At 36.3% G+C, this 25,622-nt stretch overlaps 1 protein-coding gene across 1 annotated transcript in view; it reads left to right on the top strand.

The window, feature by feature from the left end:
* The window catches only part of FOCAD (focadhesin), a 91,296-nt gene that overhangs the window by 19,130 nt on the left and 46,544 nt on the right, over positions 1-25,622 (top strand). Inside the window, exons 6-16 of the mRNA XM_050329815.1 lie at positions 772-873; positions 1,624-1,828; positions 3,820-4,026; positions 4,454-4,541; positions 5,199-5,401; positions 9,746-10,003; positions 16,154-16,258; positions 16,664-16,765; positions 17,869-17,999; positions 18,763-18,889; positions 25,396-25,530. Of these exons, the coding sequence (XP_050185772.1) occupies positions 772-873; positions 1,624-1,828; positions 3,820-4,026; positions 4,454-4,541; positions 5,199-5,401; positions 9,746-10,003; positions 16,154-16,258; positions 16,664-16,765; positions 17,869-17,999; positions 18,763-18,889; positions 25,396-25,530 (1,663 nt within the window). The remainder of the gene's footprint in view (positions 1-771; positions 874-1,623; positions 1,829-3,819; positions 4,027-4,453; positions 4,542-5,198; positions 5,402-9,745; positions 10,004-16,153; positions 16,259-16,663; positions 16,766-17,868; positions 18,000-18,762; positions 18,890-25,395; positions 25,531-25,622) is intronic.

The raw sequence follows: 25,622 nt of genomic DNA, 5'->3' as shown, positions 1-25,622 counted from the left end.
CATTTTCATTTTAGACTTGATGTGTCATATGTGCTGATTTTAAGAAGGTTCCACTGCCTTCAGTGTCATAGCAGCATTTAAGTGATGACTGAAGACATATTCTTCTGATTAGGAAAGGTAATTAATATTTAAAATGTGACAAAGGTATTGAAATAAGCAGCAGCTATAATCCTGTATGTCTTTATAAGAACTGTTCACTTTCAAGGTCCTGGCATGGTTTTCTGCCTCTTGCATACAGTCATCTTGGAAAACTGATATGAAGCAATAACCTTAGCTTTTCTAGTCTATGTACACAGATTATAAGAGACTCTGTAACTTTAGTAAATTATTTACAGTTTGGAAGGAATTACAGTAGGAAGGTGCTGAAGGCTTGTACCTGTTCTTGGAAGACTGGACAGATGATGTGTGACCAGTGGTTCAGATTTTTCTGTGGTTATTACTTGGAGCTCAGTGCTACTGCGTAGTGCTGCTACCAGTGACTCAAATCAGGCTTGAACAGTGATCCTTAGATTTTATTTAATTTAAAAACAAAAAAAGAATGAGACCAAATTTTTTCAAATAGAGATATTCTGTTTAAATCTTGTTTCTTGAAGTTCTGATAAAATATACTCTCTTGACAGTGCAGCAGTCTTAGCAAAGCTGCTAAGGGGAGTTGGTAAAACCAGGAGGTTAAATTGTCTGTTATTCACAGCTGCACTTATTTTGAACATAGTTGTTTTACATACTTCCCTTCTGCATTAGAGATAAAAATGTGATTTCTTTGTGTTTCAGGAGCGTTCCCCATCCCTTAATCACTGTCCTTGAAAACCGACCTGACTGCTGGCCAGTTCTACTACAGCAGATAACATTATTTTTCCATCAGTATCCAGAGAGGTAAATGAATGAATAATTAAAAACTAGGAAATGTAGGTAACTGAATTGTATCAGTGTAACTTTTTTTGAAGGCAGCTGCAATGAGCAGTAAGAACTCTGTCCTTTGTGAAAAATAATTGTAAAATTTAATTACACCATTTCAATGTTTAAAATAATTGCATAAATAATTAATTACTAGCATAATCCATTAAAAATCAATTTTTATAGCTTTTTTTTAACTAGGTATGTAAATTTTTTATGGTTATAGAATAATTGGTGCAAAACTGATAGCACCTTTGGAATTTAAAAAAAAATAAACAATTTTACATATTAGCTTTTTCAATTTTGACTACTTGGTCAAAAAAAATTAATACAGTGCAGCTGTGACTCATCTATACAAAATGATGGGATGATGACGGAAAAGTACGGGTAATTACATCTCAAGGTAAAAGAAGAGGTCTTGAAAAACAGTATATGCTTCTGAATTAAAAAAATTAGAAAAAATCATAACCTGCAAATACATTTTGAGTATTGATCATGCTTAAATATTGTCTTTTCAATATGGTATGGTTTCTGTATAAGGTCTCATAACAGTACTTTGTCCCAGTACGATCAGGGTTTTTTTGTGAGATTTAGTAATCCTGTTCTTAACACTTTTCTGTTAATTGCATCCTGTAAATTTTTTTAGGTAATGTTACATTGCTTGGGTTTTCCTTGTTGCTTGTTGAAGCTTGCAGTAGAAAGCAGTCAAACTTATTTCTTGAACTGCAGGGCAGAGAGTTCATGTGTTGGCATAATGGCTCCATTTCTAAGATACCTGTATTGTGAACCGTCTCAGTTACGGGAATATGCTGAACTGCGAACAGGTTTACTTAAGGTCTTACTTCAGCCTCGAGGGCCAAAGCACGAAGGCACACCTTCCATGCTGGAATGTGAGATTCTTCAACTTTTGTGTGATTTGATTCCACACCTTCAGGTACGTTTGTTGCCTGACCCCACCTTTTACAAATATATGTTATCCAAGCATATGTTATTATCTATAAAAAGATATATATATATATTATATCAGAGCATATGATTATTATTATTATCTTCCAAGTGTGCGAATACAACATTTTCTTCCATTTTCTGTGGACCTGATTTGTTGGTACAAAAGTTTAGCAAACTGTCTCTTTCTGGTAGAAGGTAAAACTTTAATTGTTCAAATCTGATACACTTGGTAGGATGGAAATTGAAAAACATGTTTACCATACTTATTTACAACTAGTAGCCTTAGTAAACATACAGTAAACTTAGACAGTAATGAGAAAATGTTGTTAAATGGTAAGATAATTGTCAGAAACATTAAATGTCAGAAACATGTTTTTAACTTAAAATGGATAATATTAAACAAACTATATGACAAGTATGATTTAAGTACTTCTAGATATTCTTTCCTCTCTCTTTGTAAGAGAGGGATTACTGGATTTGAAGACAAAATTTAATCTTTCTGGAATATGCTGAAGCTTTTAAATGTGTTTTTAAGTTGCACAGCAATACATGCTAGGAGCTAAGGATTTTAATGGTTCTATCCTTTGGTATAGCTATAACTTGTGTCATACATGTTTATCTTGGTTCAGGTCTATTCTTTGTGATGACAGGTACATTCTGACCTTTTCTAGTCACAGGGACATTTCTGATTTTGTCTTGATTCTACCTGAACTTTAGTATAACATTGTGCCTTGAATGACCAAGCTTCAGACTTGGTAACATTTAACCATAAAACAGCATTTAAGAAGACTTATAAAAAGTCAGTTATGAACCTTTCTTTCCTTTTTGTACATTGTGAACCTTTCTTTCCTCTTTTTGTACGTTGGCACTTTTTTTTTTTGAACTAGAAATCAGTTACATAGTTTTCAACTCATATTAATGCTTGAACGTTTTTTGTCTTGCCTGAGATACAACTTTCACAATGGAAAGTACTTCCTTCAAGAAACCTGTTTGATGGACTGTTTTATAATCTGTCAATTCCTTCCCCTTCTTTCTCTGAACCTCAGATTCTTCTTCTTTTTAGCCTCACCTAATTTAATCCTCTGTGTAGCATAAATGTTGAAACACTTCTTGGTCATTTTGTCTAACAGTATGAACCAAGCTGTCAAAAGTACATCTCTTCACCTGCAGACTTTTCTGCTGATGAGTTCAGTGGACGTGAGGCTTCAGATTAGAACAAATTATTTATAGAACAAAAAGAGAGTAAAAATCAGGATGTTATGCTTAATGCTGGCTCCAGAGTTTGAATTGGAACAGTTTGTCAGTCTGGAACTGGAATTTTCAAGAACTCATCTAACACGTGGGGACTTAGAGGCAACCTGCTTCTTGAAACCTCTTTAGTTGGCTTTCAAGTATGGAGATACTGCTTTTGGGTATTGCACTTCAGCTTTTAATTTTTGTAGTAAGTAGCTTGCATGGTGCTTTATAAGCAGGTAAAGCCACTACCTTTCTCTTTTGAGACATATGTTAAAATCTTGGTTATATTATAGAGGAAATATCCTAGAGCCAGATGTTTCTGGTATAAGAATATTTACCTGCTTTCTGATTTCTGTTTTCTGATTTCTATGAAATCCGCAAACACTTTGTTTTTATGTTGTTGCAAGAATCTTGAGGACTGAATGAATTGCTACTGCTTTTGAGTAAAAAAGGCCTTTTCTCATCAGCTACCATGAAATCTGGGTATTCTTTCATGTTTCTCATTTTACTTAAAAATATTAATTAGTAGTACATAAATTGTATTTTTTTTTTTTTTTAGGGAATTGGATCAGGGATCCCTGGGTTTAGTCCATAAATGAGTTTCTTTGAAGATTTAGTGCTATTTGCAATGGAAACACAGCAGAGCTAATAGAACTAATTCTAAATTCTGTGTGTATATATAGAAGGGGAACTAAATCATCATGTGTTTTGGCTTTGTTTTGTTTTAACTTCTCTCTACAGCTTAAAGACTTGTTGCAAGTCACAGAAGCCTTGTCTTACCTGCAAGAGCTATTCCTCAGCCTGCTACGCTATCCTGTGTTTTGGAAAGTTCAGTTATCTCAGTTTTGTGTGCAACTGTTATGCTTCTGTGAAGTGTGTTTAAACGTGACAGGAGAATGCTCATCTTTGATCTCCTTAATAGAGGACAACTTTGAGCTCTTAAAAGAGGTAAGAGTACGTGGGGAAAAAATAAAATAGTTTTATTAACTCTAAAGACTCTCATGTCTAAGATGGTACAGACATTCATACATGGCATTCATCTGCAGGCAACCAGTGTTGTTTCAGAAACTTCTAATTTTACTTCTTGGTTGAAGATCTTCAGAAGGCGAAACCTTAACTGGTTCTGTATATATCAATTTATCATTTATTTTAGGAATTGGTTTAAACTGAGCTAAAATGGTTTGAACAAAGTAACAAATTAAAATGTTGTAATTATTGAGTTAAAATACTGATTCCATAGTGTTCATATTCTTCATTGATTGCTCTGTCACTGTATGTGCACTCAGTGTGATTCGTGAAGATACTCCTTTCATTGTTCTGGTAGTTACCCATTTGTACTGTTTAATGACACTGAAACACTGCCTTTTTCTCATAGGTGTTTCCAGTCAACCAGTGTATAATTGGGCTAGCACTTTTGCTGCTGCAAACACCAGAAAGTCAACAAAAGCCTGTCTTGAGTCTAGGTAAAGCTCTTTTTGTGAAAAAGGAATCCACACTCTTAAAACTGTGTCTTTGCTTCTTCATGTTTATGAAAACAAGCACTGTATTCTCCTGGAGTTGCATTGGATGGTGAAAATGTTTTTTTTGATAAGTAGAATTTTTCCTGAATTTAAAAGCCATAAAGATAATTTTTACTGCAACACTGACTTTTCCCATGAATGTTACTGTTTTTAAGCTCCTCCCTGTCTTGGAGCTTAATTTTTGAATCAACAACAGGATATTCTCAGCTGAGGTTCATCTATCCTGAATGGTTTCTTTTGACAGATACTGAGAGCAGGCCTGACAGTCACAGCAGTGTTTGGCTGTGCTTTTGACCCAGCAGTTTTGATTAATGCAGTTATTCCAATAAAAGCAAAGGTCTGCTACATTCTGTTATTATATTTCTTGCTGCCATCAGGTACTTTGCTATAAACAACAGAAGTGTCTTAATAAAATTGGAGTTTCACCAAAAAATCTTTTGCCCTTCAACTCTAGTATACAGTATACTGTAAATCTGGGACTGTTACTTTGCTTGACTGCAGTGTTTCCTAGAGATGTCTGTGTCATGTCTAAAAGTACAAATTATATTGGTTCTTTTTGTCCTGTGTGACTTTTTTCCCTCCCCACTTTGTCTTCAATAGCCTACAAGGTCCTTTCATGTTCAGAAACCAAAAACATCTCAACCACAGCCATTACTTTGGTGATGCCTGTGCTACAGATCTTATCTTCTACAACAGTTGGAGACTGCCTTTTAGGGGATGACTCTGGAACTACCAGGCAGCAGCTGGCTGTAAATCTTTTGGGAATATTACAGGAGGAAGGTCTGAAGGATAAACAGGAATTGGTAAAGTGATAAGCTTTTTATTTTCCTTCTTTTGGGGCAGGTGTGGGAGGCATTTAACAGTTTTGCTACATTACCCTTTTATTTGGAAAGACTTTGCATGTGTGAGCTTCTTTGAGTAATACATTCTATAGAAACACTTGGAAGTATGTATAGTCCATAAAACCAGGATTACTAGGGAAGTGGAAGTGTGTTTGTTTGCTAAATATTGTTTTACTTAGCAAATAGGATTTTTTTACTTTAAGAGACTATATGGATTGAAGAATTCACCTGCCTTATTAAGCAAGTAACAGGACTTACAGAAAACAGGATTGTGTGTATTTACTTTCTCTCAGACTTGCTTATTTGCTTTGTCTCTATGCTTTTCCTTACTGCTGTATGTGACTGTTAACTACCATTCTTTCTCCTTTGGCTGAAGAAAGTTACAGACTACCAAATTTTAGCTCATTAACCTGATTCCTTCTGTGATACTGGGTTTTTGTTTGTTTGTTTTTGTTTGTTTGTGGTTTTGTTTTCTGTGTTTTTGTTTGTTTTTTGGCTTTTGGTTTTTTGTGTGTGTGTTTGTGGGTTTTGGTTTTTTTTTGAGTTGTTTTGTTTTGTTTTGTTTTTTGTTTGGTTGGTTTTTTGGTTTTGTTATGGACTTATGTCCCAGTTCTCTGCCATCCACCACAGTAAGTCTCTTTGACCTTATGCTTAGAAGTGGGGAAGCTAAACTCCCTTTCTGCTTGACACTACTGTTACTTTGTGTAGGGAGGGTGGTGATGTGACAAGTTGGAGACAGAAACAAAATGCCATTTCTGAGTTCTGCCATGTCTCTTTTGTCCTGGAATACCTTACCAACTTCATCTTCGATTTCCAGAATTTGAAGAGGCAAGCCCATCTGTACTCTTAATGAAAAATAACTGTTTTCAAGTTCACTAGAGCTTACACTTCTTATTCTGCTCTGAATCTGAAAGGGTAGATGTGGGATGGCTTTAAGTAGAGCTCACTTCCTTCTAATGGGACTTACTGGGTGACAGGCTGTACAGATGCTGTTGAAGGCTTTTTTTCAGTGAGAGAGTGCTTTTTTCGAAGCACTTTGGTCCTCTATGCCCTGTGTCACTGACCCACCTGTTTTGTTTTCTGTTGTGTTTCAGAAGCTATTTTAATGTCTTACATGACTACTGGGTTACCGTAGGACAAGATTACAGTACACTGTGTTACACTGGCTTTCTGTAACAGAACTTTGCACTAATGCTGGTATTCTCTTTCTTCAGAAAAGCATGTGAAAGCTTTTCTGTTAAGGGTTTAAGTAATTTTTGATGACTAACTTTTTCTGTTAGCTGTGTTAAACTGAAAACACTTGTTTTTGGTGGGAATTCTCAAACAGTCTCTTTACTTCTGTCTCACTGATCCTTGCAGTGTTCATAGCAAGTAGCATGGCACATCTTTGGTAATACATGGTTAGCAATTAGAATGGGGAGACAGACACTTATTTTGCCTGTTCACTGTCTGTAATAACCCTTGCCAATAACCCTTGGTTCTTAAATAAAAGATTAAAAAAAGTGTACTTTCTCTTTAATGTTCCCATGAGTTCAGTCCATTTTTGTTGTCGGATCAGATCAATGCTATGAGAATAAAGTCTTGATTGACTTATTGTTAGACCTTCCTCACACTGGAGATGGGCACAAAAAGAGGTAGGAAAAACCAAATGTTATGTCCATAGTGAACAAGCTTTGAATTAAAGTATTTAAGAGCAAACATGATTAAGTTATGGTATATTTTCATGGAATCTCAGAACAGCCCCAGACTGGAAGATCATCTAATCCTGCCTTTCATGGGAATGGGAGCCTAGATGAGATTATCTAGTACCCTGTTCAATCTCATCTTTAAAGCCTCCAGTGATGGGGATTCCACCATGTCCCTGGAGAGGTTGTTCCAGTGAATGATTGTTTTCACTATCAAAAATGTCTTTCTTGTAATGTAAAACTATCCCTGCCTCTCTCCCAGGCAACTTGTGTCTGTTGCCCTTTGCCCTCTCATGATTATTTGTGAAGAGAGAGCTTCTGTCCTCTTAATAACTGCCCTTCAAGTACTGGAAAGCAGTGGTACATCCCCCTAGCCTTCACTTCCTCAGGGTGAAAAGACCTAAGTCGTGGCACTCCTTTACACCTTCTCCAGGTGCAGTCTGTCTGCATCTGTTTTGGAACTGTGGGGGCCAGAACTGGACACACTACTCCATGTGCAGTCTGACAAGTGCTGATAAAATGGGATGCTCCCATCTCTCTCTGCTGGCAATGCCCCCGTGGATGCTGCTCAAGATCCAGTTTACCTTCTTAGCTGCAGCAGCGTACTGCTGACCCGTGCTCACTGTGTTGTCCACTGTGTCTTCCCTGTGTTTCTTCTTAACTGCTCATGTATCTGATTAACCCTTTCTTCTTCTTGACATCTGTGGCCAGTTTCAGTTCTAGCTGAGCTCTGACCTTTATGTCTGCATGCCCTAGAATACTGGATCTTGTAGTCCTCAATCGGTATTTGGCCAGTTTTCTGTAGAGAACATGCTACTGCTTTGCTTTTAACCGCACACACGTTACGTGTTATTTAATGGCTGTTGGTTTTGGTGGTTTTTTGGGGGTTTTTTTGCATTGATGGTAGAGGAGAATCATTATACCTGTAGTCACGTGATTTTGAAAGTTAGAATGGGGCTAATCTTCACTTATGTTTTGCCATTGAGAGATTTATATGTGTTATTGTAATGTAATATATGTATGTATTTATATGTATATATGCTATATATACATATGTATATATAATGTAATGTATATATATGTAATATATAGATATATTATCTTTGTGTTGACAGACTGAAATTTTCTACTTAACCCACTTGAATGGAGTGTATTATTAGAGTAAAATTATCATCATAGCCTGTTTTTATGCAGATGAAATAAAGGGAGAAGGGAGTGAGTACTATTACGTTGAAGCAAAACCTTTGGAGATTTAATGGGGAATGGGAAATACCAATATAATATTTCAGGCTCTACCAATTTTAGCAGTTTTTTTCAGGCGTTTAAAATAAAGAGTTGACAAGAACAAAGAAATCAAACAAACCCAAAACTACAACAAAACCCCTTTAATAGTCTGATCTTGATTTCAGGACCTATTATCTTCTAGAGGCAGGTAAATAAATAGTACATGTTACAGATTCTGAAGCTCTTCTTAGGGCACTTATGTCCTTGGATAAAGTTTAATTACCTTTTTCAATAAATGGCAATTTCGCAGCTTTGTATTTCGCAGTATTTGAAGAGGTTTTTGGCTCCAAGTGATCTTGCCAGCCAAAAGAGATAACATTATCTGACTGCTGAATTTTTCACATACACTAATAGTAATGTGTATGGAATAAGCTAATTTTAGTGTTATTTTTAAAAGGTAATCTAAAATACAGTGGCATTCTACCTTCCATTAGCCAAAATAGATTTACATTACACCGTGATTAAAATGAAATTCTGCCTTTAGAGCAGCTCTTGCCACTAAAAATCTCTTGTCTCTGCCCTTTAGAGTGTGAATTCCATTTTTGATGTTCATTTGGAGTCCTCTTTTCAAGTACTTTCTTGATCTGATCTTTATATAAATGTTCTTCACCTAATTACTACTAACTGCTGTCCTGATAGTGGAGAGATACTTCTGAAAACATTGTACTTTCTAAGGAAGGAAAGAATTATTAGTAAAGAAATGGCTTGTCTTGAATTAAACTTTTCTCTTGTAATGAATCACTTCAGACTTTATTTGAAGTAACTTTATAATGTGTATACTCTTACATATATGAAAATCCAATTTAAGAGGATTCCTCATTTGTGTTTTACTATCCTGCTGCTAAACGTTATCTTCTGTGATTGCAACTGTAGCTCATTTTGTTCTGAAAAACAAATAAGTTAAACAGAAAATGTAAAAACAGATTAACCTAAACTGTGGTATTAAAAGTTAAGACAGTTTTCTAAAAATAGTGTAGATGATAGTTAAACTTCTGTGATTCTCCTGTCATTGACAGGAACTTAAGCTTTTAATATACTCCAGTTCTATTATGTCAGTTTTAGTGAGGAAGTAACACTTCAGTCACTAATGGGAACAGCAGTGATGGATGTCAAATAAAGTGGGAACTCCTGAGTATGAAATTATCAACCCATTGAAACACCCATAGTGCAAGAATTCGTAGAAAGGATTTCAGAGAAATGTGTTGCAGTTTGTTATTTGCATTTATTGCATTGGGACTATAGAAAACGTTTTGGATGACAACTTGGATGTTATGTTTGTTCTTTCATGGTACCTTATTTGTTTGATTGAGACTTTTATTTGCTTCACTTTTCTCAGGTGTCCTGCAAACTCCTTTTCCCTATAACCAGCTCTTACAGTTCATTGTACACAACCTGGAAGATCATAGAGCTCATGAAAGAGAAGTCCACAGTTACTAAATGGTTATCTTCAGTGAAATCACTGCTGCCTGTTATCACACAAGTCCCTGCCCATGTTTTTCTTTTGTTGGCTTATCTACTGATCCAAGAAAATGGAGACACTCTTCGTGATGTGCTTCAGACTACTACAGAAATAGCCAAGGCTGATTGTTCTCAGGTAAAGACTTAACTGTTAGTGCAGTTTTTTTCAGGAATTGGACTGCACTTAGCAGCCCAAGAAGGGCAACGCTGCCACAGCTTCATGACCATAGGTCCAACAAGTGGCAAGGATATAACTGCATTCCTGGTGGGTACAGTAAGGATCTCTCCAGCAATGGTGCATGGTCAGTGTTTAGAGTAGCCTCTGGATCCAGGTCTCACCTGTTGAAGGCAGCTGGATGTACAAGCTTCTAGGGCTGCAGCTGCGCTGCCATTGCTGACACAGACTGACCCTCATCCTGCACAGAGGTGCACACACATATACCCTCAGCTGTCTGAAATTCACTTTTTGTGTTCAGTTACAACAAAATATGTATTATGTCGGTGTTTTGGAGTCTTTTTTAGTTGTTTAGACTTAGGGAAAAGACTGGCTTATTTGTTGATATTATCTAACAAGTATGAAAATACGGCATGAGGAAGCTGAAAAGAGGCTGCCGAACCATTTCCGAGTTCTGGTGACCCCATAAATTATTCTCTGTGTTCTTTTGTGGCATTGTTACTGGAAGACTGCCAAGTCCCTTGTGACATCTTTATTCTTGCTTCTTAAAAATAGTCTTTCTTTGCCTCAGTGCTGAATTCAAACCAGAATTATGCAGGATGCCTAAGCTTTTCTGCATAACCTGGAAAGATAAAGGGGGTTATCTGGAAACAGCAAAGTAATGCAGGAGGCATTATACAGAAACAGTCATATCTTATTTGTAAAATAGAAGTATTGATTCAAATTTAATTTATACCATAAAGACGGGCTCTATTTGATGCTGGGTTTTTTTACTTGCTTTCTTTTCAAAGAGTTGGCAGACTCTGCAGCACAAAAAAGTTACAATTTTGACTACTATTTAAGAACAAATTGGAAATCTGGTAGCATAAAAATAAGCAACTTCGGTGCCTTTAATAAGCAGGTGTTTTAGGAATAGAATGGTTTTGCTGGAAAATGATACTTTTTATTTCTTACCTGCTGTTTAGAGCTCTGGCTTAGTGGAAGGGTGTGGAGCTAATCAGTGACAAAGGGAAGAATGTAAAACTTAAAAGTAATAAAAAATGTGATCTGACCATGACAATGTGATCCTAAGACAGCAGCCAAAAATTAGTCTTCCAGTTGTATTGTGTCTTGTAACTCCAAGAAACAAGGGAAACACCCAACTTAAGGTAGCTTAAAATGCTTTGTTGACCTTTTTTTTTTTTTTTTTTTTTTTTTTTTGCAAAACAGTTATTAAAACTTCATTTTCTCACTTTAAGTTGGAAGCACCTAATTGTGTTCAAATGGCAGGAGTAAGCAAAATAAGCTGCACTTGTGTATAAAAGCAAAGCTGAGCTGATGTAGAATGACCTGGGTAGTTTGTTCTTGAAAATATTTCTGTGAGTCAACATTCAAAACTAGTATGGGTAGTACCCCAACTACGAGTAGTTTGACAGGTCCAAAGTTACAAGTCTTTGTAAATTAACTAATTGTTCTCTAGGGAAAGGGTAGATAAGGCATACATCTGCCCTATTGTGGGAAAATTTCCTTCAGTTCTGATCTTACCTGCACCAAGTAAGGCAGTTTTCTTCTTGTGACTAGCTAGCTATGTGAAAACCACAAAGTTTACTCCAGGCTTTTTGGAGCGGATTTCCTGTTTTTGTCTGTAGACCCTCTAACTAATTTTGTTGCATTAGGACTTCGAGTTGTATGATGTACCAGTGACATATTACAGAAAGAGGAAAGGAATAGTACTTTGTTGATTAACTATTTGATATAGTTGTTCAAAATGCAATTTAGCAGTCATTCAAAAAAAAAGTGGTAACTTATTGAAAAAAATTTACTGAAGCAATATGGTGCCTGAGCAAAATGGGCTGAAGTCTGACTGTAGGGAATGACTGTTGTGAATTTCATTAGAGGAATCTCGAATATTTAAATGAACAGTTTTAGAGACAATTCAAAGTGCAAGTCAGGCAGAATTACAGAAGCTTTACACACACAGATACAGGGAGAGTAATTTAACCTGAAGCTGTGGTGTTTAGCATTTATGTGAATGAGTTTTTCTACTTTGTTCTTATTTAAGCCAAAGCTTTTGTTCACCAGTACAGTAAAAAAGATTGGTGAACACATCCCATTGAGTGGTCTGACTACTTTGGAACTAAGAAGCCCTTCAAGCTCGTGAAAAAGTCCTCCCTGGCACTGGGAAGAATGGTTCGTGTCCAAAGGCAATGAGAAGATGAAGTTTAGGCTTCATCATATTTTTTGTTTCCTAGTGATCAGCAGAAGTCTGTGTGAATTAGATGCCTTTGTTTAAAATGCAGAACTCTAACCCTGATTTGTTGATAACTGTCTTACTGTCTCGCCTTTTGTTTGCTAGCAGAGTGTGCAAATGGAGAGCTTTTAGGTTTTTTTATTTTGTGAGCTTTAAAATACTTTTCTGGAAAATGTGTAAGGTATTCAAGTGTCTTTTTCGTAATATCACATAAAGCAAACAGTACAATTAGTAATACAGTGGGCGTTCTGCTGAGTAATACTTGAAAATTTTGTGTGGGAAGAGTAATGCACTTAATTGGGATGATGTTTCCCTTCTCAATTGTTAATTAAGTGCAACCAAGGACACCTGAGTATTCTCCAGTTAGCAAGATCTACTGCATTTCTGTCTTTTAAATTACATCTTTTATTCCAAAATATTTTAATGCTTTAAAGCTTGAACTTACTGTCTGGTTTGTTTGAACTGGGCATCACCTGGCATGTCTTGACTCGTCTGACAAGTGTTTTAAGTTCTGAGTCTGTTTAATTGTTCCGGAGAGATTATTCTAATGTGGCATTGCACTGGAAGTTTATTACATTGTTTCTTGTAGGTGCAATGGTCTCTCTAAGGCAGGAAGAATTACCACAAACTTCTGGTATCTTTCTCTTGCAGTAACATTATAGGGGGAGAAAGCGCTGAAGCTCCTGGGTAGGCGAAATAACTAATTAATAAACTCTGTGGGCAGTGTACAAGCAACTGTCACTAACACATTGATGGCTGAGTTATACTTTGTGAATTACTTTGTTTGGTTCTGTTTTATTCAATTCTGTGTAAATAAATGGTGTTTTGTACAAGATGGTGAAAGTAAGTGGTTGGAATGTCCTTTAAGCTAACGAAGTGGAAAGCCCATCACAACAAACTCGTTAGATATTTTGAGTCTTCAGTTTCCTGGAGCACTTTCTGAAGTATGCAGTGGAAGGTGCGTGCAGCATAGTAGTTAGAAGGCTGTTCTGAAAAAGAGAGGAAGAAAGTCAGAGGATGGGTATGGGAAGAAGAGAACAAAAAGTGGCTGTTAAGCCCAACCTTATTTTTCAGCAGTCATACCTCTATTTACTTGAATCTGTTCTTTTGTGTTAACAGCACTTAAACACTCTTAGAGCCAGATGTTTGTAGCAGGTGTAACAGTTATATTCTGAATTCTTTTACTCTTTGAATCATGTCCAAATCAAAGTAAACTTGGGCTAGAAGACGTCAGTACTTAGCATTGCAGAAGTTAAATAAAATGTCCCCAGGGCAAAATTACGAAGTGTCCACTTTGCAACCAAACTTTGAACTACCTGTATTATAGAGGAATAGATAGAAGTGCTGACATGTCATAGTGAAGGTCTTAGTATGAAAAGTATTGTATGGTGGGGGGGTTTTTTATGGTTTTTTTAAGTGATTTAGATATTCACTAATTCTGCTGCTAGTCAAATTCTGTTACTGTCTGGTTCACAAAGTGACACAGTGGTTGTAGCTGTGAATATTGAATTGAAAGGCCACAAGTGATTGCCATGCAAAATCTGAGTTGAAGAACTGTCCTTCAAAACAAAGCAGAGCCAGAAAGAGGGAACGTGTTTCAAGAATCCTATCCTCATTATTTTCACGTTTACTACAGCTCTTCACAGAGTTCCCTAACAGTAGCTCCCATTTTCACAGTGAATTTTGGTTTTATATGAATCTGCTGTCTCTGAAGTAGGTTAATGGAGCAGTTAAAAAACATTGCTAGATTTTAAAATTACTACCATAATTGATTTTGCAGACATTGTTCTGGTTATGATTTGTTTTCTTTTTTTCCTTACCCTTTCCATTAAGAAAGGCTGTAGAGAGCTTCTCTGTGTGTATCTCCTCCTTCTCCACTGAGTGAAAGCCTTTTCATGGTGCAATATAAGTGATTATTTTGGATCTGTTTTTAGTGGAGGCATTTTGCAGTGATAGTCTGAAACACTATGGAAGAAAGTCCAGAAATATTTGTTAAAGGCTGAGGAATGAAGAGTAGAACGTGGGCTGTTAGGCTGTATTAAGTCAAATCACTCTAGAGACTACTATGACATATGCTGTTCACGATAGACTTAATACAGTCTTTAAAATTGGATGAATTTTCTTGTGCAGAAATTGTTACTTCGTTCTGTGAAACCATTGCTGTGTTGCAAGGGGAAGAAATTAAATTGTCTGACTGAGAGGTCACTGGTGAATAGTAGCACAAGATCTATTATGGTTATTTAAGGATTATGAATCTGTAGAAGACATACATTCTTTTATGGTCTTTAAGTTGCTAGAATGAAGTATTTTAGTGGTAAATGACATCTTAGGAAATCCATCTGAATATGCATTATTTTGTGTTATTTGGTGTCTGGAAATGCATTAGAAAACAAAAAGGTAAAATATATTTCCATTTGCGTAGAAAACGTGTTTAAGGATGTGTTGAACTGGACTTGGCTTGCTCAGGTGGTACCTGATGCTATTTTTGTTTGTTTGTTTGATTATATAAACTTCAGAAAATAGCTGTAGGGAAGCAATCATATCATATTGGGTCTTGTGGACAGATTCTTCATGATTGAAAATCATTGGTTAGGATCCTTCCAGAATACATGAAACTTTTGAAAACCTAGCTTGTGTTTTCAAAAAAGTGCTTCTGATTTTTGAGAGAAATTTATTTTATAGCTTTTATAAGCAGAAATGTAGCTACTTTTGTGCACTTATCTGAAAAAGTGGTCCTTTCATTTGTCTGAATTGTCCAGTACTTTTGTCTTGCTTACTAGAGCAAGGAATGCCAGAATACTGAACGCTTTTAAAAACCTTCTCATTTCGCTACCTTGTCTACTGGGCAACCATCTTCCAAAATTCAACCCAGAACTGAAACTTGTTATCCTTTTTTAGCTTTGAAGAAGAACAATTATTCTCTAGCTTAGGAAAGAAAAAAATCAGACCACCAAATCACAGAGAATGCCTCTCAGGCTTGTTTATTGAATAATATCACTTCTTCTTGCATGTTTAATTTTGCTTTAAAAGGGAGAGTTGTTGAGAAACCTCAACATTGTTTTTGAGATGCAAATTAGTTTTAAAACCAAACAACATAACCTTGAAAACCCTTCTTCAGATTGCTGCTGCATACTCTGGTAGTGTGGGAAATGCAGAAGGCAATGTTGACAGGCAGCATGCCTCCCACTCCAAAGCTGCTTCCTGCCTGCTGGGAGCTAATGAATTGTCGTATCAGCTTCATGGAGCTGTTGCACCCCTGATGAAGATTTAGCATAAATATAATACTGAAATTAATTCCAGCATTGTTTATCCATTCCATGAGGGAGATGGAGAGAGGAAGAGCTTTGTTGTACCTGAACATTTTGGGGTTTTTCTTGATACTACAATTGAAATATACAGCTCAAAACAAGTAGACTTTAAAAGATAGAACCTTGTAAGTTGGCCTCACAGTAGCACAGGCCTAGACTTTTCCTGGGAATTTTGTATATCTAACTCTGGCAAAAGAAAGAAGTACTATGGGAAATCGTGAGTAGATTTAATTTAAGATGAGATTTAATCACACAGTGATAAGAAGATACACAAGCAAAAACTGTAGGACCTGCTGGTATGAAAATACTGAAAATCTGATCAAAAAGGAAATGGAGGTAAATAAGTCTCTTTTGCCTTATTGTCACTTCAGGGGCAGTTCTGTGGAAGTTTTTACTGTATAGTAAAGAATGCAATAAATTATATTGTATTATATAACAGGTTTGTCATATATACAAGCAGAAAAAAATACAGAAAAGGTAAGAGTTTCTAATATGTTCTTACAAATTCACTGTCTTATGCAAGGTGTCATGTTTACAAATTCTAATTTATGTCCTGTGTTTGTTTTATTTTAGGTTCCAAATCTTATCCCAGTTCTGATATTTAAATTGGGAAGGCCTTTGGAACCTGCACTTTACAGGGATATATTGTATACGTTGCCTACACTTGGTGTACACAAGGTCAGAATTAAACATTTTTAGTAAAACGAAAACTGTAGCAATGAAAGGTCATTTATTTATAAAAAAATATTTAGACTAAGCAATACATGGCTTGCTTAACTGATTTTTAAGCTTCATCATAACTTTGCCATGTTTTGGATGGGTTACGATAGTTGTTTCAGGGTGAAATGTACATTTTGCTTTACTGTCTGTACTGTATCATCATTACATATGTCATGAGAAGATAGGTGTCCTTGGACTCGTTATGTTCTAAAGTTTTTTAGGAAACGACTTCCAGTTTATTTCCGACATGGCAGTTTGACAATTATCTCCTTGTACTTGGTTATAAAATAATTATTTGTAGATTAGACTTTGTCCTCGGGCATATAAAATAACAGTGACACTTGGTTAAAAAATTTCTTTCAGGTTTGTGTAGCTCAGATTCTGCGTGCCATTCACATGCTGGGGAGCACACCAAAGCTCAGAGCAATTGCTTCACGGCTGATGACGTCATTGTGGGAAAGACAGGTTAGAAAATTCTTGTAGTTATTCACTATACTTATTCAATATAAGAATTCCAGTTGAAAAACTTCATTACCTCTAACCAAGGAAGGAAATTAATTTTGGATCATTGCTTATACTAGTATGCCAATATCAGGATTATAAAGTAAATAGCATAAGTGGTGCCTGTACTGATTCTGTTCTAGTGAAAAATTTAATAGTATGTCTTTCATGAAACTTTCATTTCATGAGGTCTCAGACTGGAATTAGAAAGAGAATTTGTTTGAAGGGCAGCTTTCTGCTTTTCGTAATGTTCAGTAAGAACAAGACCTTAATGTTGTGGCTTAACCCCAGCCAGCAGCCAAATACCACACAGTCACTCACTCACTCCCCCATCAGCTGGACTGGGGAGAGAATCAGAAGGGTAAAAGCCAGAAAACTCGTGGGTTGAGATAAGGGCAGTTTATTAGGGAAAGCAAAAGCCCCACACACAAGCAAAGCAAAACGAGTTAATTCACTGCTTCCCATGGGTGGGCAGGTGTTCAACCATTTCCAGGAGAGCAGCACCCCCATCACGTATAACGCTGACTTGAGAAGACAAATGCCATCACTCCAAACATTCCCTTTATAAAATGAACATGATTTCGTATGGTCTGGAATATCCTTTTGGTCGGTAGGGGTCACCTGTTCCGGCTACGTCTCCTTCCAGTTTCCCATGCACCCCCAACTTCCTTGGCAGCATGGAAAGTAGGAAAAGCAGAAAAGGCCTTGGCGCTGTGTAAGCTCTGCTCAACAATAACTAAAACATCTCTATATTATCAAACCTGTGTTTGGCACAAATCCAAAACACAGCCCCATAGAAGCCACAGTGAAGAAAATTAACTCTACCCCAGCCAAAACCAGCGCAAGTTACATAACAATAATTTCCTTCTCAGTTTTTTTCAAAATAGCAGTAGAGATTTGGTCTGCAAAAACCGGGTAGAGCTCATCGTAGCATTACATTCCAATAATGAAGAAAAGCAGTATATGTTATGCAATAAAAGAGGTATTTAGAAGTCATGTAGAAGTGTTGACAATTGAAAATCCTTTTCAAGGTACAATGGTAATTTTTTAAATTGAATCTTTTCTAGGATCGGATTTACCCAGAGTTACAGAAGTTCTTGGCGATGTCTGATATGCCCTCTGTGTCTGTTGACAAAGATGCTCAGTGGGAAAAGCTGATTGCTAAAGCTGCTTGTATAAGAGATATATGTAGGCAGAGGTAAGTGCAAATGTTACCTGTTATACATCTTTGTAAGGGAAAACAATTTTTTGTCAGAAAAGCTGCATAATAATTTTTACCTACATTTGTTACATTAATAGTAATATTTTCCTAGTTGAGACACAGACTCAACCATTCCTAATCTGAGCAACTAGTAAGTTTGGAGTTTTCTGTTATTACTAAAAGAAAGCATTTTTTTTTGACACTGCCATCATTGCAACCCAAAAAGCTGAATGGATATTAAAAGACTGAGAGGCTAACAAGCAGCCCCATGCAGTCAGTTGAAGGGGAGACAAATGGCATTGCAGCAACAAAAGAAATGGAAAAACATAGCTATCTGATGTAAGAGCAACAAAAGGCTTTTGGTGCCAGAATCTCCATCAATATACAGTAGTGATTACTTGCAGAAGACTGCAACAAAGAGTCATAAAATAGCATTTTTAATAGCACATTTTTATTCTTAGTCACTTCTTCAATAATATAGTCTTTTAACATACACAAGATACCTGGACAAAATCTTCCATAACTTAACCAATTTTATTTGGAACTAGGTACCTGCTGATTTAATTCTCTGTGTCACTCAGTCTTTAGAGCTGTTAGTCATATCCTCCTTGTATCTCTTGTATTTTTTTTTTCCTCCCAGTTTTAGGCTTGTTTAGTTGTCACATAAACAAAACCAGCACTTAATGAATTTTTGTGTATAGGTTACAACTTGTGTGTATGCATGAATATTGCCTTCTATCTTCATGTTTTTTTCCTTTAGACCATATCAGCATGGAGCAGACATGTTGGCTGCAATTTCCCAGGTATTAAATGAATGCACAAAACCTGATCAGGCTTCACCCGCTGCCATAGTACTGCAGGGTCTCCAGGCACTTTGTGAGGCTGAGGTAAGGTTAAATTGTCTTGTCCCTGTGTTTTGTGTTTTGCTTGTGGTTCATAGGATTTTCGCCCGGTTGGCTTTTTTTTAAGAGTACATTGGATTGTTGCAGAATTTCTTTTTCTTCTGACAAATTTAATTCCTTTCTTCCAACATAAGTTAATAGTTCCTGGGAAATTGTAGTGTGGACTTCTAGCACAGCAGGTCAGCCCATCAGTGCACAAGCTGGAATTTTAGGTCAGCTTCGCAATGTGTTTCAAAGACATCCTTCCATTCGTCTTTCCTTGAGATTTGAAAGAAAGATTAAGGGCACATAATTCTGATTAGCCAAAAACTATGCAAATCATATAATTTTTTATCTCCTTACTGGCCTACCCTGCTGGGTCTCATTCATAGAGTTTACCAAATAGGGAGTGAAATCACTTGCAGCTGGGAGGCTTCTGTTTTACTGTAAAACATTCATTACTTACTGAAGAAAGGGACAAGTAAGCATTGGAATGTGCTACCCAGAGAGGTTGTGCACTGTCCATCCCTGAAGATTTTCACATTCCTTTTGGATACAACCCTGAAACAACTGGATTTGATATTGTAGTAACCTTGCTTTGAGCAGGAGATTGGACTAGAAATATCCTAAAGTCCCTTCCAACCCAGATTGTGCTGTGATCCTTTGACATCTGTGAGTTAGGATTCAAGGCTCTTTGTTTTCACAGTGACATCTCAGACATCATCATGCAGGCATAGGCATGCTGTGAATCACACTGTTGACAAACTGCATACTACACAGGCCATCAGAGTTAATGGACTAATTATATCCTGCAGGAATATTTGATTTCTCTGCCAAACTGCAATTTTAAGTTTATCCATTAATTCACTTTCACTGCAGCGTTGACTGGAGTGAGACCAATCCAACAAAATCCAGCCATTACCACATTTTTCCTTTGAAAACATTCAGCGGTTCAGAAACAACATAGTGAATCATTAGCAGTCCATAGGCATTAGTATTCACTATGGTTAAAAATCTATAGGCAATGACTACTAAGAAACAACTTATTAAGAGTAATTTTTCGTTTGCTTTGCTTTTGGTGTGGGGTTTGGCTCTTCTTAAGGTCACATAGATTTTATCACTCCCGCTTTTGGTATTGAACCACTGTTTTCCCAGGCTGGATTATATTTGGACTTTGTCCTGCAAAAAAGCAGGAGTTAGGTGTGTAACAGATGTCACATCTTACTGTAATAGTCTCATTTGAGAATAGACCTACTGTACCACTTTTGAGAACTGGAAGGCTAAAACAACTCCAAGTACTTGGGATGGAAGAAAGAAAGGAAGGAAGGAAAGGATCACTTTGTGGACAGTTACCAATTTTTCCTGTCCAAATTCTTGCAGACCCTCCTCAGTTTGCTTTGTTTCCCCCATTATGTTGTATTCTTCTGGGAGACCACATCTGCCACCTAGCTATACCAAAACTTTAACAGAGAATTCTCTTGTGGTTTGGTAAGCTAGGTAACCATTTGGGTTAAGTAATGTAGTCTGTACGTAATTTAATATTTAGGCTCCAGTTTGCACTGCAGAAAGGACATAATAATAGAAGTTGGTTTTGTTTTGGTGTTTGCTGTCTCTGCCACTGACTTAAGGGAAAGGGATCTAATCTCTCAGCTTTTTTTTGTGCAGTTGCTTAGATGCAGAATTTTAGAGAGCACCTGATTTTCAGTCAGCTTCTGGACTAGAATAATAAATTATGTTTTCATATGTATAATGTTGACTTAGTTGATGATGGAACCATCTACACCATATGGCTTTCTCCGAGTTGAGTTCCAAGTGTCTCAGAAAGACTCTTTCATAAAAGCCATGCTAATAAATAATAAGATAAATATAGCACAAAATAATAAATAATAATGAAATGTACGGCAACATTTTTTGGTTGACTTTTGTGGAAGAATAGTTTTCCATTTTGTAGACTACAGTGATTGTTTTGTATAAAGGTAGTGGCTTTACACAAACTACATTCTACATGAATAGTGTTAAGAACATAAGCTTAGCTTTTGCAGGACTTACAAGAAGGGCTAGATGCTCCCCCCACCCTCCTATTTTGGGGAGATTTTTTTGGTAGGTATAAAAAAGGGTCTTTAATGAAAGTGCACAGTGACTTGCACATCGAAGATTAAAAGGCACACAGCTCTTACCAGACCACATTTCCTATTTCTTGGCATATAGTTTGGTTTTTTTCCCCAGTGATTTAGAAGCCAACCTCATATGAGGCTATCTATCCTGGCATCTAAATGATTTTGTGTGTCAAGTACAGTGTGCCGGCCAAGAAACATTTAAGAATAAAATTGCTAAATATAGTATTTAAATGCCCTTTCAAGGGTTTTTGAGGAAGTGGTTTCTTGCTGTTTATCCTCTAAGTTGATACCTGTTTGTTTTACTGATCAGAAAGAAACCAGCATATCAGAGTAATATAATGAACTGGAAACTTTGTTAGAACAAATACTGATGACTGACATTTTGAATGAATTAAAAGGTTGAATGTTGTTTAAACAGTATACATTTAAGAACTGTATTCTTGAAATGGTGGGTTTGTGTTGAGACACAATAAGAATCAGAGGATCATTACTTCTTGAGTTCAAGTTTCTACCAGTTTCACTTTCTCAGGTCTGATTTACTCCTTGTTCTCTTTTTGGCTTACTTTATATAATTGGTCTTGTTTATAGTTTACACCATAATTTCTGTCTGAACTCTTTAGCCAGTAATGTGAGTACAGTTCCTTACCTGTGCAGATCTGGAGTTGAAGGGAGTGCCAGACTCCCAGGATGAATTCTGTATAGATAAGGCTTTTCCGTGAATGGAATGAGTTAGTAAAAGAAGTTGACTATAAATGTTACTGGCCTGCATTGAAGACACAAAATAAATTAAGCAAGTTTGTGTTCCAAGTACTTAAAATCTGTTAGGATAAACTGGACAGCTACTTGTGTAGTCCACAAAAGTAATTTGCATTTTGTAGCTAAAATTTCAATGTAATCACTTTGCATTTGAATGTATACATACTCTGTGGACATAACAATCATGACCAAACTTTTTTTCTGTGAAAATGACATGGAAGAGTGTTTTGGCTGTTAATCCTCAGGATTAATAGCAGCACTTCTTTCTGCCTCTGTGGCATAATCACTTTGTCATGTCAGCTGGCTTTGGAATATTGGGCAAAATGTGTTTTGAGGAGAAGATGGTTTATTTACTCTAAATTGTTTCTAGATCATATTTGTCCACTTACTGGTAGAGTAAGGTTTTCTTATCTTGCTAGTTTTCTAGAGTGTTTTGCATTTTGTGAAGCTGAGCACTGTATCTGGATAAACTTGATCGGAAGATATTTAACATAGTTGCTTATTCCTCCAGAAACACATAACGTCAAGGTTGTTACCTTTTATAACCTTTTTTTATTTACTGTGTTTATTTATGTTGTGTGAAGTATCAGTTTTCCACTGTTCTTATCCCTCTGCTCCATTGGTTCACACTGGTAGGAGTTTTCTGTAGGACTGCTATGTTGCAAGTCTAGAAAATACCTTCTGAAAAGGAATTGTACAGTTATAAACTTTTAGGCATTAAAAATATATTTTTAAAGGAAATTTAATGTTGCAGCAATTGAGGGTGAAATCTGTTAATGACAGGCCAGGTTGCACTTCTGTGCTCAGTGATGGTTTAATATCCTCTAGCTTTTGTGCTTATTGTGCACCAGATGATGTTTAACCATTTTCCTTCTTCAGATCAGTTCACCAAGTTTATTTGGGTTATTACCCAATCTGAAGTCACATGAGATCCACTTCAAGACCAAGTATTTAGTTGTCAGCAGCATTTAGACAGGTGAAACATACTGTAAATTCTCCTTTTCATCAGCGTGCAGCAAAATTTTTTAAGTTGTGGTGTATTCCAAGCTGCACTACCTCTTTAACTAAGACAAAAAAACAAATGTCTCCTAAGTGATGCCTATACCCTTCAATAAAGTGTTTAGCATTTGGAAACTCAGGCTGTTTCCTTTAGCCAGTAGAAAAATTGAATTTCTGCTGGACTTCCACTTCTCAAGAAAAACGTATATCAATAGATTTCAAATCAGTAGAATTTTACTATAATCTTTGCTATTAGTATGAATGCTTTTTACATGCAGTAAAGAAAATAAATCTGTTTGTGAAAGAAAACAAAATCGTTAAAATCGATTCTGTAGTGAAAATATTTTGGTGTTGACAAAAGCACTGAAATATTCTTTAGTGGGCAAAGTAGTAGATCCTGTATGGCAGAGATACTGCATTTAGTTTGTATGATGCTGATGTGATATGTGTGGAAACCAATCATCGGTTGAATGCTGTATAAGGTATCATATGATTATTGTAACAGTATTGATTATGCATGACTTAATGAAGGGCCAGTGTTTTTGGCATACCAAGTATACATGGTCCAAAACCAATATGTTGTTTCAATGTAGTTGATAAAAGACATTTGATGTATGTTGTTCCTTTAGATTTCACTAACTTCATCTGTGTGGTATGCATTTCTGCTAAAACTGAAACTTCTTTTAGAATGCTGGTGGGGTTTTTTTATGGCCTTTTTTTTTTTAGCTGTTAGCTGAAACTGGAGAATGAATTGAAACTTTCTTGGCTAGCTAATGATTTGTTAGTCTTCCTAAATTATGAACCCCATAAATATACAACTTTGTTTCTCCACATATTACTACAGAGTGTATTTTCTCTTTCCAGAGAACTAACTCCTTTCAAACTTCATATTTTTAGATAGTTTAATAAGTGCTAATAGATATGTCTATCTTTCTGAACATTTGAAGGACTTTTTACTTATCCTTGCAAACAGTGTGTTTTGAAAGGAGGGAAAGAGAGGTATCATTTTCACTTGGATGAAAGTGAATGGTCTTTCTAGCTGTCAGTGATGAGGTCTTTCTAGCTGTCAGTGATCGTTACCATAGAAACACACTAATGGGTTTGCTATTCCTGAAATGGATTCAGCTTTTTAAACTGCACTCTAAAATGTGTTTTGCAGTCACTGAAGTGACTGCTTTATTTGACAATTACCTGCACCCAGGGATACCAAGCGTTCTGTTTTTTCAGTGCAGAATAATACTATCTTTCTTAGTGGCTTTATGGAATATCTCTATAAACATATCTGTATTTGATTTCTTTTCATAGATCAATCTCTTTTTCTGTATGACCTAGTTTTTTGTTGCTTTGTTTTAATTTCATACATGTGAAAGAAACTTTCATGGCATTTGCTCATATTCTTTAAAGAAGGGGTTTGATTTGCAGTTCTGGTATGCTTTTCCCTTTAAAAGACTTGAGTTTTGGGGGGTGGATGGGAGTGGGGTGAAGAGAGAAGTAGTTTCTTGGGGGTTTTGGTTTTATTGTTGGAAAGGGCGTAGTTTATTTCGTTTGTATCTTTTCCTGTTTTGTACCCTTTTGTTGCGGTGGAGCCTGAAATCTGAAAGACAAATGGTAACAACAGGTAAATTACAGACAGAATTATTCTAGGTATGGTGACAAAAATCTGAAAAGTGAAGTTCTCCACAGGTAGCAACATGAGGTTTGATGAAATACTGCATGGAAATGACTTGATTTTTGACTAAAATACATGGTTCCTTACCAAGAGAAAGCATGGCAACTGAAAAAAATCTCACATGGAAAAAAAGGAGAAGGTTTTAGTGCCAATAATGCTGTCTAGTCAACATTCCTGTGGGGCTTGATTACTTTTTGGGATTCTAGAACTGTACCATTGACTGATCATCTTACAGACTTTTTTCAGAACCTAGAAATACAAAATATACTGAGTGCTTGTTGAGCTGTCATGAGGTGAAAATAAACTGAGTGAGGCCTGTGTTGTACCCAGGAAGAGCTACGTAGGACCAATTATGTATCCCTGCTGTACTGTAGATATAGTGTAAATGTTTAGTCATTATTTTCACTTTTATGGAAGTTATTGTGAATAGCTAGATAGCAGTTCAGTATTTGGAATTAGTGTTTAGTGTTTATTGTAGTTTGACACTTTCCAATGACTTCTGGATTACTGAAGTTTTACACTTTTCATTTTTTCTGCAAATTTTGTTGGGTTTGACTGTTTTTAAAGATTAAAGCAATTTCATTTGGAGGGCTCCCAGGGGAAATAGATTCCTCTGTTGTTTCTTCTGCTCTCCTCCTGTTGGATTCCAAGAGACAGCTTGCTTTTAAGCTAATTTGACAAAGTTAAGTAGAGTAGTAGTGATGTGTGAAGATACATCTACAGCTTTGCGTATTGCTAACAGTGTCCTATCTGTTCCTACTGATATCTGCTTTCTCTGGTGAAGTATTATGCAGTATTACTGCATTATGTCAATTGATATACAAATGAATTTTTAACATGCTTACTTTTTTTCCTGTTTGTGAACTATATTCCTGTTCTCCAAGTAGAAGGAGTGAGGACAAGTACTGGAAAGAAATGTTCAGTCAAGTTGGGATTGCTGTTAGTAATGGTGTCTCCCACTTTCCTTCCAGGTTGTTTGCATCCGTTCTACATGGAATGCACTGTCACCAAAGCTGAGTTGTGATACAAGACCCCTCATTTTAAAAGCTCTGAATGAATTGTTTGCCCTGGTTCCCTCATTAACAGTGAATACAAATGAATTTGAGGTATGTACTCATGGACTAAGGCGAGTCTTTCTTTTATTATATCTTTGTATATAGCTTTTAAATGAGCCTGCTTGTTTTTAATTTATCATAAT

Source organism: Myiozetetes cayanensis, unplaced genomic scaffold (genome assembly GCF_022539395.1).
Source record: "Myiozetetes cayanensis isolate MyiCay16 unplaced genomic scaffold, myiCay2020 scf4, whole genome shotgun sequence".
NCBI classification, from domain to species: domain Eukaryota; kingdom Metazoa; phylum Chordata; class Aves; order Passeriformes; family Tyrannidae; genus Myiozetetes; species Myiozetetes cayanensis.
Note: the sequence above shows the minus strand (reverse complement) of the source record. Positions and strands in the feature narration are given on the sequence as shown.